Raw genomic sequence first — 14,126 nt, 5'->3', positions numbered from 1 at the left:
AGACTTCCTGGCTTTTAATAAAAGCTGGATGATTCAGTGTTGACAATTTTTCTCTCATTTAATAGAAAATTGGTGGGGGAAATTCAGGATGAATGCTTATTTTGGGAAAAAATAATTTGGAGGGTTGTTTTTTCTGTTCCAGGTCATAGAGAGCTGGGAGAGCAGATGTGGTATGAATTAGGGAAGTTTATCTGATGGTTGTCTACAGTGGCACAGATGATGGAGTTATTGCCTGGAAACGCTGGAGTTTTCCACTGAAACATGGGCTGGGAAAGAAACTTTGACGTTTTTGAAAAACTAGTAAAGTTAAGATAAAGTTGGAATGTCGTGTGTTAAATTAAAGAACATGAGATGGAGCCATTCAGGGGAAGTGTCCACATTTGTTGACCTCGGTGCCAGTGAAAACCTTGTGTAAACTGAAACTTTCCTTTCTGCCAAGGAGACAAATTATTTACCTGCATGAGTTAAGTAAGCCACCTGCGCCCCGTTCCCACAATTCCTTCTCCCTGAAAATGAAGTCATTCAAACCCTTATGTAGATAGGTCCCTGCCAGGTCAGGGAGTCTTAAAGGAGTATCATCTCCCTGTTGGGTTGTTTTCGCATCTAATTACCTGATCCATGGCTACCCTCCTCATCCAAGCCAACATCATCTCTCATCTGGACCACCGTAAGAGCTGTATATCTAATGCGTGGAACAGGGTTCATGACAGAGTAGGAGCTTAATAAAAGATTGTGGATGGATGGGTGGATGGATGGATGGATGGATTGAATGGCTGAATGAATGACATCGTGCTAACACTTATAATCAGTGATCCAGTGCTGGTTCCCTCACCCTTGTTGTATGTCTGGGGTGGAGCCCCAGGACACGATACCCTCTGGGACTACCGCCCTGCCCTGTTCTTGCCAATCTGTTTAACAGCAGTTATTCTTAGTCTACTAGGGTTGCCAGAACGAAATGCCATAAATTAGGTGGCTTAAACAATGGATTTTTTTTTTTTCCTCACAGTTCTGGAGGCAGAAAGTCCAACACCAGAGTGCCAACTGGTCTGGTTTCTTCTGAGGTCTTCCTCTTGGCTTGCAAATGGTTGCCTTCTCACCCTGGCCTCACATGATCATTCTATCGTCTGCCCATTATCTATGTGCTAATCTCCTTTTGGCATAAAGACACCAGTCCTGTTGGATTAAGACTCACACACAAGACCTCATTCTAGCTTAATTACCTCTTTAAAGGCCTTATCTCCAAAGATAGCCACATTGTGAGATTCTAAGGGTAAGACTTCAACATATGACATTGAAGGGGAGGGGAGACACAACTCAGCCCTTGACAAAGTGTGACGAGCAGCAGCGTCCCCTCTCTGCCTTCTACAGGTGGACTTCCCTGGGGCCTGCCTATCATTTGCTTCTAGAATGCCCACTGCTGTGTTCTCTGCCATTCTTGATGTCCTGTTACTTCCTGCTATTCCTTCGTGATGCCAATTCCTTACAGCAAAACCATCTGTTTTCTGTTACCTCACCCTGGGCTGGCCTTCTTCCCATCACCTGCAGCTGGTCTTCTCTCCAAACACCTGTCCCTGCTGGCTGCAGTTAACCCTTCTATTCCTGGCTGTGTTACTGGATACAACCCTAAATCTAAAACGAACAACTCAATAACTAACTAAATAAATAAACTAACTTTTGGTCTCAGCCTGTTATGATCAATGGGGTACATTTTTTGAAATGGCTTGAGAGTGATAACTGTTGGGTTCCCCAATAATGGGTCCATGATTAAAGGAGCGAGACTGATACAAAGCGAAGGTCAAGCAAAGCTTTATTTCGCACCAAGCTTGCTCGGGGCCACGCCTGTTACAGAGAGGGCGATCTCTCTCTGCTTCACAGACTAGCTTTTAAGGGCAAAGGCCATGTGGTTGGGCCAGGCCACACAGGTGGCCAATGAACTTGTAACACACAGAGAAAGCTGCATAGTCATATTAGGTCACACATAAATGACCAATTGAATTACAATTCACCCCAGTAGATATTTGAACCAGCCTATCACCTTGGTCAGAATTGGTACCCAAAAGGTGCCCAAAGGGCGGGGCCCATACTCCTTGGTAACTAGGGAGACAGTGTGAGCCTCCCCACTGATTGGATGTCTCCACCTGGCCTGACCCACCCTTGTATTTGGGCTTTGTTACCTGGGACTGGTTTTCAGGACTTGTTTTTTTTTTTTTTTTTTTTTTTATTTGACAGAGATCACAAGTAGGCAGAGAGGCAGGCAGAGAGAGAGAGAGGAGGAAGCAGGCTCCCTGCTTGAGCAGAGAGCCAGATGCGGGGCTCATCCCAGAATCCTGAGATCACAATCTGAGCCAAAGGCAGAGGCTTTAACCCACTGAGCCACCCAGGCGCCCCCCGGGACTTGTTTTTAAGTAAGTCCTCTGGGGTAAGGGAGGCAGGGATAGTTGAAGTTTTAAACAACAAAATTATTGTTTAGCTGGATGGAAGCGCTTTGGCTAAATAGGTCCTAAAAATAACGTCTGGGCCAAATAAAGTTAAGTGGTCTCACACAGATAAAATTTTACCCACGATCACACAATGGCAATATGCCCCATTGAGAATCTAGTTCAGTTGGTTTGGGATGGGGCCTAGTGTTTTATACATATATTAATATATATATATATAATATGTATATAATTTTTTAAAAAATCAAATATAATATATAATAAATATAATAAAAATAAATATATAATATATATTATATTATATTATTATATATATTATATATAATCTATATATTTTAAGCACTCCAAGTGATTTGATTTGATTTGATATATATATATATTTTTTTTAAGCACTCCAAGTGATTTGATTTGATTTTTTAAAAAACAGATTTTTTTTTAAAGATTTATTTATTTATTTGAGAGACAGAGATCACAAGTAGGCAGAGGCAGGCAGAGAGAGGAGGAAGCAGGCACCCCACTGAGCAGAAAGCCCCCTGTGGGGCTGGATCCCAGGACCCTGGGATCATGACCTGAGCCAAAGACAGAGGCTTAACCCACTGAGCCAACCAGGCGCCCCACAGATCTTATTTTTTTTTTTTTTACTTTATTATTTATTTGACAGGCAGAGATCACAAGCAGGCAGAGAGAGGGAAGCAGGCTCCCTGCTGAGCAGAGAGCCCGACACGGGGCTCGATCCCAGGACCCTGGGATCATGACCTGAGCTGAAGGCAGAGGCCTTAACCCACTGAGCCATCAGGCGCCCCTTAAGTAATCTCTGCACCCAACTTGGGGCTCAAACTCACAGCCCAGAGACCAAGAGTCCCATGTTCCACGGACTGAGCCAGCCAGGCGCCCCTCCACGAAGTGATCCTAACAGGAAGAGGCTAAGGATCACTGCTTCGACTGGAGAAAGAAACCCAGCAAGTTGAGACAAAAACTAGAGCAGCAGGAAGTCGACTGGGAGATCCCGTCCCACATGGGACTAGTGAATAGAACGCACTGAGTGTTCCGGTGTCCAGTCCCTCCCAAATACAGAGGTGGGTGGCTCTCCGTTCAGCTCTGAACTGCCCCCTTTCGTGTAAAGTACCCATGTTTTGATCTAAAAACCTGGGGGTGACTTATTAACATCTTCTACTAAACGGAGTAAAGAAAATGGGGCTCAATACTAACCGGACAGAGGTAAGTGTCACTTCTCCTACGCCCCTGAGTATGGCTGCTGCTGCTGCTGAAAGATGCTCCCACCAACAGCAGTGGTAAAAAATAGAAATAAAAATAAATTAAAACCAAACCAAACAAACAAACAAACAAAAACTAACATGGCTCTTTGGCTCAGCAAAGGGGGACTCACTCAAAATGCAGATGAGTTCCCAGCACTGATCAGGCTCCCTCTACAGGACTCCTGGGGCTGATCGGCCAGCTGTCTCTGAAAGGTACTGTCCTGCCCTCTTCTCAGTGGGGCTCTTCTCCAGGCCTCCCTCTAACCTCAAAGGTCCCTGCCCTCCCCCCAATTAGGGAAGGCTTGGGTGAAGTCTGGCTCTCTTTCTAGACTCTTTCCAATGTGTCCTGAGGGCAAAACCCAATCCTTCCTGCTTCCGGGCCTTTCGTTTTGATTCTCAAGGGCTTTTTCTTCTCTCAACAAAACCTGGTTCTCTGCAAATAAAAGGCTTTGGCTTTCAAAACTATTGTTTTTGATGTGGGCTTCAAGAGGCTATTTTAAAAGTCAGAAAACTGAACGTTGACTGTTTCATTCTCTTTGCATTCCTGGTGTACCAATCCTAATTCTCCTCCAGGCAATGCCTCGGATTTACTAGGGGAAAGGTCAAGTGGAAAGACTGTAGCAAAGAAAAGTACAGAGATTAACATTTCAAGATACTCTCTTCCCATAAGAAACACTGCAACATTGACCACTCTAGGGCCCCGCCCCACCCTGACAAGTGAACAGGCCAGGATGTTCTGGCTGAGTTTCCCCAAGCAGAGTGAAGTGGAGAATCAGGATTTATCTTGATAATAAAAGCTCTAAATGACAACTATTAAAACATTGTTTTCTTCAACAAGTCAATAGCGGGAAACAAAAGGGAGGGCGGTTGCTCTAGATTAAAAGAAACTTTAGAGATGGAACAATCTTGTTTGGAGCCTGTTTTGAACAAACCACTGTCAAAAGACATTTTTGAGGCAATAAGGCAAATTTGATTATGGACTGGGTATGCGATGATACCACAAAATTACTGTTAACGTTAAGTGTGACAATAGCATTTGGTTATGTAAGAAAATGTTTTTTTTAAAAAAAACAGATGTATACATAAGTGTGTGTGAGGGTGAAATGATACAATGTCTGAGGAAAAGAGAAGGATGGATGGAAAGAAAAGAAAACCAGATTCTTTGGCAAGATACAAAACAAAAGAGGATAGATGAATTAAGCACCGCAAAATCTTGGTAAGTGTTAGGTTTTTGTTTTTTTTTTTTAATTTAAATTTTATTTTTAAGTAAACTCAATACATAATGTAGGGCAAGAATTTACAGCCCCGAGGTCAAGAGTTGTGTGTTTCGCCAACCAAGCCAGCCAGACAACCCTGGTTAAGTGTCAGTTTTTTTTGTTTTTTGTTTTTTGTTTTTTTAAGGGGAGGAGAGGCAGGGGAAGGGCAGAAAGAGAGATAATCCCAAGCAGGCTCCATGCCCAGGGCAGAGCCCATCTCATGAGATCATGACCTAAACCAAAAATGGATGCTTAACTGGCTGAGCCTCTCAGATGCCCCTAGATTTTAATGATAGGTACATGAGCGCTCATTATTATCTCTATTTTTTTGCATAAATTTAAAAAGTTGAATAATGGGCGCCTGGGTGGCTCAGTGGGTTAAAGCCTCTGCCTTCAACTCAGGTCATGATCTCAGGGTCGTGGGATGGAGCACCGCATCGGGCTCTCTGCTCAGCAGGGAGCGTGCTTCCTCCTCTCTCTGCCTGCCTCTCTGTCTACTTGTGATCTCTGTCTGACAAATAAATAAATAAATAAATCTTTTAAAAAAAAGGTTGAATAATGATTCTCTTAATTGTCAAACTGGTACAGAAAAAGATGGATTGAACAATAGAAGAGGAAAAAAGGACCAGAAATAGATTCGAATATTTACTGTTTAAGAATTTAGGGCTTGTGGGGGATGGGTGAAACAGGTGGTGGGGGATTAAGGAGTACACTTGTCCTGATGAGCATGGGTGTTGTATGGAAGTGTTGAATCACTAAATCCTACACCTGAAACTAATATAACACTGTACGTTAACTACAATCAAAATAGAAACTTAAAATTTTTTGTTGTTATATTACTGATTTGGAAACAGATGAACTCCTTCTTCAAATAAAATCTGAAGTGGAGGAGCACCTGGATGGCCCAGTTGGCTGGGCATCTGCCTTCAGCTCAGGTCATGATCTCGGGGTTCTGGCATTAAGCCCCACAGGGGGTTCCCTGTTCAGCAGAAAGCCTGCTTCTAGCACCTCTGCCTGCCACTCCCCCTGTTTATGCTCCCTCTCTGTCAAATAAAATGTATTTTTTAAAGATTATTTATTTATTTCACAGAGATCACAAGTAGGCAGGCATGCAGAGAGAGAGGGAGGGAGGAGGAAGCAGGCTCCCTGCTGAGCACAGAGCCCGATGCGGGGGCTCAATCCCAGGACCCTAAGATCATGACCAGAGCTGAAGGCAGAGGCTTCAACCCACTGAGCTACCCAGGCACCCCAAATAAAATATTTTTTAAAAATAATAAAAACAAGAGCTTTTAAATAAATAAAAATGAAATATAAAATATGAAATAGAGCCACAATGTATAAAACAACAACAAAAAAAGAGTAGAACAGTTCCTTCTGGAAGCAGCAGCAAGAGTCTGGCTCTTTTGCTTCCTCTTTGTCTCCCCAGGAATCCACACAAATAACTCAGGAAAATCCTGTGGGTCTGTAGAACGCAGCTTGAAAACTTCTCTACTATATGATGAAGAAAGCCTCTCAAATCCTGCAGAAAATGTGTACTACTTGTATGTGTTAGATAACTGGCTAACAAATTGGGAGAAAAGAAATCGTTAAATCTCTACCTCACATTGTATACCAAAATAAATTCCAGTTGCATTAAAATGTTTAAAATACAAAATGAAATTATGAAAGTGTTAGAAGAAAAATAAACGATTATTCTAAAATAGTGAGACAGAGAAGGACTTCCTAAGCTAGCCAACAATGGCAGAAATTGACAACTTTGATGATATAAATATCTGTAAGTTTTATATGGCAAAAAATAAAACACAAAAAGGAAAAAAAGGAATGTATATGACAGACTTTAAAATTCTTAATCATTAGGTAGTGTTTCAAATCAATAGGAAAAAAAAAAAAAAACCCAATGGAATAAAAGGATCAAGAACAGTGGCGCCTGGGTGGCTCAGTGGGTTAAGGCCTCTGCCTTTGGCTCAGGTCATGATCCCAGAGTCCTGGGATCCAGCCCCGCATCAGGCTCTCTGCTCAGCCGGGAGCCTGCTCCCTCCTCTCTCTCTGCCTGCCTCTCTGCCTACTGGTGCCTGTCAAATAAATAAATTTTTTTAAAAAAGGATCAAGAACAGAGAAAGAGAGATAATAATATCACAAAGATATGTTAAAGAGTGTTCCTCTGAAGGAGGTGGAATGGGGTATGGAAATTAAAGGAGGAAAAAATAAATAAATAATTAAAATAAAACAAGAGAGAAGCCCTGCATAGACTGGTAATGACAGTTTGCCTTAAACTGGGGAGTATGTTTAATTCAGCTCTGCGTACTTGAGTTCAGTTTTCAAAAGTATGTGTATAAATGGCTCTATCCTAACATATTAATAGTGGCTATTTCTAAGAGTGGTATGAAAGGTGAATCCTTTTTTCTGCACTGAATAAGTATTGTGTAATAAGTATGCATTTTTTGTGTGTTTTAAAAATTCATCTTAATAATCAGAAGTACTTTCCTGCTGTTGGATAAATGTACAATAACCTACTAAATTCATCTGCCTTTGTGGTCACAGTCATTTTATTGTTTTTCCAGAATGTTCCAAAATAGCTCTGAAACAAGACCAGTGGGATCACCAGAGAGCTATCTAGCCTCACCCTTCTTCCCATGCAAATGGAGACCAAGCCTCCAATCTGGCTTTGGTGGAAACCTCAGTGGGACCCAGGAAAACAAGGCCGTCTCCTTCTTGGCTGGGGAGAAGAGAAGGAAGCAAGCAGTCAACTTACAACAGTCAGTTTACAACAGCCTCTGTAAAGCTGTTTTGGGCAACAATTGCCAAAGACAAAAGGTTCCACCTCAAGGGTAGAAATTCTATTTGTAGCTTTGTAGACACAGGTGTTCTTACAGGCAACTCAAGACCTACAGAGTGGGACTGTGTTTGGCCAGGAATAGCTCAGAAAGCTTTCCCCCTCAGAAGCCAGCTCTTGAGGCCTTCAGTGTATGTTCTAACTATATTTGGCAATGAAAACCAAAGAGGTCAGTGGATTCATTCAGGGGGGAAAAAGCTATTCCTGATTTATAACCCCTGCTTCAAACCCGGACCAAGAATTTTAAAACTCACTTCATTTATTTATTTTGCACTCACTGAGCATACCACCAAAGACATTTTCCTTTCCAGTCCTACCAGCCTCCTGTAAATCTTCCAGAACCACAGGTGTAAATCACCTACCCAAGCCATCCTCATATTAGAGGACATTTGGGGACATCTGGCCTAAGAGTCCAAATGTTAAAATTATCCCACTTACTCTCCATGGCTTTATAGCATTAAAATAGCCCGTCGTGCTTGGGTGCAAAGCCAGACTCCAGTGCTTACTACTCACTGTGTGACCTTGGCTAAGTTGCTTTGTGTCTCTGAGGTTCAATTCTCTTATCTGCAGATAGAGATAACAACACCTACTTGAGAAAGCTGCTACAAGAATTAAATAAGATAACATGTACAAAGTGGCTAAGAGGACGTCTGATACAAAACAAGTGCTAAAAAAAAGAACCAAGCTCCATCCTCTCCATAACCCCCTTCCACCCTTGGCTGTTTAGTCAAGGTGTCGGCTTCTCAAGAAACTGCCCAGTACTCTTTGTCTGATTGCAAATGGATGGTACCCTTCCCACAGCCAGCTACAGTAGCTAAAGATAAAAGCTGTGACTACTCCTCAGCTGAGGACATGTCGAATCAGCTCACAAATGACTCATCGCTGTTGATAAACGATGTGTTCTTGGCGTCAGGAGGCCTTATCCTGACAGGCTTCAACACCTTATGAAAAAAAAAAAAAAATCCAGAAGGTAGGTTGAATGGCTCACAGAGAAGGTCCCAGGGCTTGATGGTGACCTTCAGTCAATTCAGAACTTGTACCGCACTGGTCTTAGGAGGGTCCCTGATCTGTTCAGACAGGTCTCCAATCACAGAATTTTCAGTTGGGAAGGATTCTAGCTGACCAGCTGCCTCTTTCAGAGCTGAACCATCCCCTTCACTTGCCTTGGATTCCCTGAAGGGAGTCATAAGACTCCCTGGGCTAAAGGCTAGATGCCTGTTCCCTGCTCAGAACAGCCTTAAGCTAGTGCCCAACCTGCCTTTGGCAGCTTTGTCTGCAGCCTGAAGTTCTGCCAGGGTGAGGTTTGGCTAGAGGGCTCTGTGGCTGTAGGACAAACCTTGGTGCAAGGAAAAGGATATTTAATCCTGAACCACTGTCTGCGAGGCTGAAGTGTTTGCTCCTCTCTGCAGCTTTGTCACCCCTTCAGACCACCCAGAACCACTCACTGGCATAGAAATTCCAGAACTGGAGTTTTTGGTTGCTCTTTCATTCATACATGCCCTGTATCTTTAACAATGGCCGAAACAGAATTCTGAGTATTTATTAAAAGGCCCTTGAGGACGAGGATGGTCGGTTGCTGCATCCGCAACCTCCTCAATTCTGATGATTCTCACAAAATCGTAGAGATCAAATAGGTCAATGAGCTGTATGAAGATGGACACTATCAAGGGCCAGGTGGGCAAAACTGAGGCTTTGTGTGATCTTGAGGAAATTCCAGGTGCTAGGATCTACTTTCTTCTGTATTGAAACTGCTTCAGAAGGCTGTCTCTGAACCCCAGACCTAAGACCTATCTCCTTTACTGCATATGCATGCAAGCTTTTTTTTTTTTTTTAAGATTTTATTTATTCACTTGACAGAGAGAGATCACAAGTAGGCAGAGAGGCAGAGAGAGAGAGGAGGAAGCAGGCTCCCTGCCGAGCAGAGAGCCCGATGCAGGACTCGATCCCAGGACCCCGAGATCATGACCTGAGCCGAAGGCAGCGGCTTAACCCACCCAGCCACCCAGGCGCCCCTGCAAGCTTTTTCTGAAAGGAGTTATCTCTGGCCGTCAGAAGGCACTTGGTGCAAAAGGTCCTGGAGAAGGTAGGGCTTCCCTGGAAACATTTCCATTCCCCAAACTCAAATTTTCTCAGGCAGGTATCTGAGATCACCTATAAGAACCAACATTTCAGCCATGCTTTGAAGTAGAAAGGCCAGGGAAACTCTCTGAAAAGATCAAGCAGTTGGTCTCCAACCTGGGTCTTCAGGATATTGGATGACACAAATGGGACAGGAAAATCAAAATGGGGGGCGGGGGGAGGCGCTTCCTCTTAGCCCCCCCTTCTGTCCTAACTGTTCCCGTGTCCCCTGACCTTCTAGTCACTCACTGAGGCTTAGTGTCCAGCTTCTATGACCGGACCTGGGGTCACACTTCTAAGATGATAAGGCAGAAAGAAAGCAAGGAGGGGAAGGAAGGAGGGAGCAAAAGGCATGCTGGGGAGAAGTGAAGAAAAAATGCGAAGGCTTGGCGAGGAGGAAGGAAGAGGAGAACGGCAAGGGGAGGCGGAACAATGAAGGTCTCAGGCCGTCAGAGGCGCACGATTCCGGCGGCACGTCCGACCGTCCCCGCCTCCGGCCAGCAGCTGCACGCTGCTCAGCGTGTGGGCGCTGAGTCACGGTCCCAGAGCAGGGAGCCGCCGTGCAGGTCTGGGGGGGCCGGCCTTGGTTGGCATCTGCAAACTGTTTTTTTCTTTCCTCTCTCATTAAGGCTGTGTGCTGACTCCCACGTAGGAGGACTTATTAAACCGCACGTACTGCCTGACGGCCCTCGGGCGGCTCCCAGCCAACCGGCTGGGGGCGCCACAGCCTCGCTGATGAGCCGGCTGGCTCGCTGGGGCACCCGGCAGGCAGAGGACAGGGGTTACTGGCGCCGCTGCCGAATTCCCCGAGCGGTGCGAACGTTTTGCTGGAGTAGCTTCTAACTTTAAGACCGCGGCAACTTGGAACAACTCCTCTCTTAGAAGGCCTCGGAGACCACCCCAACTCTGGGAGGCGCGCTTTTGCGCGGGGTTCCGCAAGCAACTCCGTAAAATCTGGGACTCTGTTGGGCAACCCGTAGAGTCCAGGCTCGCTTCCCCACTAGGGCTCACACCTACCCCGCCCGGCCAGGCCCAGCCGCCACGCAAGGATGCGACCTTAGGGGCCTCCGCAAAGCACCGACCCGCTCGCAGAACAGGCGCGCTGCGTGCGTCTCAAAAGGAGAGCAGCGCTCGGACAGCTCGGCCCGCGGGGGGACCCTCCAGCTAGCGCGCGCGGAGCCGTGCCACCGTCCCACGCGGGGCGGCGGGAGCCGGAGGCTCCCGGACGCACTGGGACCCTCCCAAGACTCATGAGCCCAAAATTAATCAGCATCGAGACACTTTATTGATTTGCTATTTCGCTTATCACCCATTTCATGTAAATAGATTATACAGAGACACGGTGTTTCCTTCTTCCAAAAGAGGTAATCAGTCTCTCACGCACACCCTCACACATTTCACGCAGCAAACGTTACACCTCGCTGAGACATTCACGTATTAAAATAAGTGGGGAGAGGGGAAATGCAATTGCTTTAAAATGCCCTTAATACAATATATAACGTACAAAAATATCTCTATATTTGAAGTTACAAAAAAAAATCTTGACAGCAACGAACTTAAATATTGATAGTTAACCTCTGTATATACAACACACATTGCACTTTTCCTCTCTAGGTTTTGGAAAGTTCAAGTAATAGTGGGGCTTGTGCCCCGATGGGATGACACCCCGTGAGAAATCAGTTTGTGGGAAGGCACGGCAGCGACTCCGACCCCTGTCCCTAGGGGTCTCACAAGCATTTAATTCTCAGTTTTTCCCTTCCGTGAGCCTGGCAGACACTCCCTCGCATTCCTCTGCCCCCACCGGGCACCCGGGGCGGAAGGGGCTCCGGCAAAGCCAGGGCTCGCCGCTGGACCTGGACCGTGCCTCCCGGACTCCTGGTGTCTGCCGGGCTGTCTCAACCCGGTTTCCATCCGCTGAGGGGCTCGACCCTGGGAAGCCCTCCGCCCCGGGCGGGGGGTCGGGGGAAGCCGGCGAGATGCATACGCGCACCAGTTCGCTGCTGCCACAGGCGCTTATATCTTAATGAGGTTGGCGAGCACCTGATGCGCCCGGGAGGCCGGAGCCCTGCGCGCCAGTGGCTCTGGGAGCAACGGAGTCCAGCTCGGGCCGGTCACAGGCAGCGAGCGCCGGCGCCGGCGGCCGTACCCCTGGGGGCTAATCTTGCTCCTGGGGGCGACGCCGTCCTTGTCCTTGTCCGTGAACTGGTAGATCTGGTGCGCCAGTTTCTGCACGGTGCATGTGCCGAAACGGCAACCGAAGCTCCGCAGGCCCTGGAAATTGTTCATACTCTGGCGGTAGCGTTTGACTCGGATGCGGGCAGCGTCCGGACTGCTGGGGAAGGGAAGGAAGGTAACATGAGACCCCTATCAAACAGCGCTTTGGCCCCAGCCACCAAGAATCCGAGCCATTCAAGGACCAGAGGAGACTGGAAACTGCTACCGCCGTCTGAACCGCCAGACAGCCCTGACGATCCCCTAGGGCCAGGGTAGTGGAGGAGATCTCCCCGTGTCCACCCAGCTTCAGTGCAGGGCATAGTTACCTGGCCTGGGGGTTGCGAGAGGCTCCCTTCATGTCCTGGGGCCGAATGAGATTCTGGGCAGGCCCGGCCTTCACGTCCGTGAACCCGGTAACATAGTTGCTGGACACCCGAAGTTCCCTCTTCCCGCGACTGAGAGCCCACTTATTCCACCTAGAAAACACAGACAGACTCGATTCGCATGCATCCAGGCGAGGTCCCGGTCCCGACCGACTCCTATCTACTTCCAACTCCTCGGGGCAAATAGCCAGTTTCCCTCATCTCCCAGGTGCAAGGACTGGAGACGGAGCTATCTGCGACTCACTTCTTTCGGAACTCTGACGCCACGTCGAGCCGTGCGGTGTCCGCGCCCAAGAAGGCGAGGGAGCCCAGGTACATGAGGGCGACGGGAACCAGCTTCATGCTGGCGGCGATGCGCAGACCCTGGAAGGAGAGACAGGGACCGAGCGTGAGCACCCCACCAGCAGGAGGGCCCGGGCGGGGCACAGAGGGCGGGGGTGGGGGGCGCTGGCCGACTCAGCTTGCGCTCCGCCTGGCTCAGACGCTTATCTCGCCCGGGCGCAGAGAGGCGCCAGCGGCATTTGCACCCGCCAGGCGGGTGACGGGCCCGCAGGGGAGGCCTCTGCTCAGAGCCAGGCTCCCTCCCAGAGGTTTCCTGCTCGACTTCTGGGAATTTGGGTGACACAGTAGAAAGGACTGGGTCTCTGCAGTTCCAGTGGTGTGCACGGCTGGGCCCAGTGTATGGGACGCAATCCACAGAGGACCTTACAAAATGGGTTGTAACCCTCACCCACTACACTCCTCGTTTCCAGTACTCTATAAAGTCCGTCCTCCCCGCGTCCCCCGCCCCGCCACACAGCGTATCCGCCCAGCCTGCGGCGCCTACCTGCTGATGGGGTGATCTGCCAAGATCTGGGGAATATAAAGTCTGAGACGTCGCTCTGGCACTGGCAAAACCCTAGCGTCCAAGCTGCGATGAGAAACCAGAGGTGGCAAGGCTCGAGTTGTTCCGCCTAGTGTCACCAAGAAACCACTGAGTGGCCGGCTCTGGTTCCTCGGCTTTATAGGCGCACAGGGGGCGGGGCCTGAGCTGCTCTTGCACCCTCCCATTCTTCGGGCGCGCGCGGGCTTCTGCACTGTAGCGCGCGCATTGCTTGTCCCAAGGTTTGGCTGTGGAGGGGTGGGGGTCCCTCGTGCCAGAAGACTCAGACAGGAGCTCCAAAGGTTGTTGTAGGAACTGTCACAACCCTAACTCCCAGGGCACAAACTTCAGAATATAAACCAGGGCGAAGTAGAGCCGGTACCACCTGTTGGGGTCCTTACTCAGGACCTATGCAACCCAGAGTGCGAGGCCTACTGGCACCGAACTGCGAGAGTCAGCGGGGGGTACCACGGGGATATCCGGAGCCCGGGCCCTCGGGAGCGGTGGCCTCGAGTGGACCGCGCCCCCTGCCGGCTTGGCTCCTGACCTGGACGCGACCCCAGACTCCCCCGGAGCCGCAGGGGCAGGACACCCAGCAGAGACTAGAGGAGTGGGGCTCGCCAGCACCCCCAGAGAGGCTGAGACTCCAAGGTTCTGGGATGGGCTAGTAAGATTTCGCAATAGGGGCAAGTCTCGGAAAGGCTGATTTGAGAATTGGGATTTGGAGGGGAGAATTATCTGAAGTTTCAGAATTTAATTGCCTATT

General features: G+C 48.0%; 1 protein-coding gene across 2 annotated transcripts; it reads right to left on the bottom strand.

Annotated features, from left to right (window-relative positions):
• Positions 1-11,163: 11,163 nt before the first annotated feature.
• On the bottom strand, positions 11,164-13,477 carry ADM (adrenomedullin). 2 transcript variants are annotated; one of them, XM_082682822.1, is made up of 4 exons: positions 13,325-13,477; positions 12,743-12,861; positions 12,442-12,591; positions 11,164-12,233 (listed from the first exon to the last, which is right to left on the bottom strand). In XM_082682822.1, exons 2-4 carry the CDS (start codon positions 12,838-12,840, stop codon positions 11,915-11,917), a joined length of 567 nt encoding a protein of 188 aa, XP_082538948.1. In that variant the 5' UTR covers positions 12,841-12,861; positions 13,325-13,477; the 3' UTR covers positions 11,164-11,914. The 2 variants fall into 2 exon arrangements, with proteins under 2 accessions (XP_082538948.1, XP_082538949.1); XM_082682823.1 differs by having other exon boundaries at positions 11,164-12,230.
• Between the last annotated feature and the right edge of the window lie 649 nt (positions 13,478-14,126).

This window comes from Mustela nivalis (genome assembly GCF_964662115.1).
Source record: "Mustela nivalis genome assembly, chromosome: 9".
Classification (NCBI taxonomy): domain Eukaryota; kingdom Metazoa; phylum Chordata; class Mammalia; order Carnivora; family Mustelidae; genus Mustela; species Mustela nivalis.
Note: the sequence above shows the minus strand (reverse complement) of the source record. Positions and strands in the feature narration are given on the sequence as shown.

What these genes read in the sequence shown, in the direction of transcription:
- ADM (XM_082682822.1), bottom strand. Translation starts at nt 12,840, where the DNA reads ATGAAGCTGGTTCCCGTCGCCCTCATGTACCTGGGCTCCCTCGCCTTC. An exon ending in GCGTCAGAGTTCCGAAAGAA is followed by an intron (nt 12,592 to 12,742) that starts GTGAGTCGCAGA and finishes TGTGTTTTCTAG; the next exon opens with GTGGAATAAGTGGGCTCTCA. An exon ending in TCTCGCAACCCCCAGGCCAG is followed by an intron (nt 12,234 to 12,441) that starts GTAACTATGCCC and finishes TCCCTTCCCCAG; the next exon opens with CAGTCCGGACGCTGCCCGCA.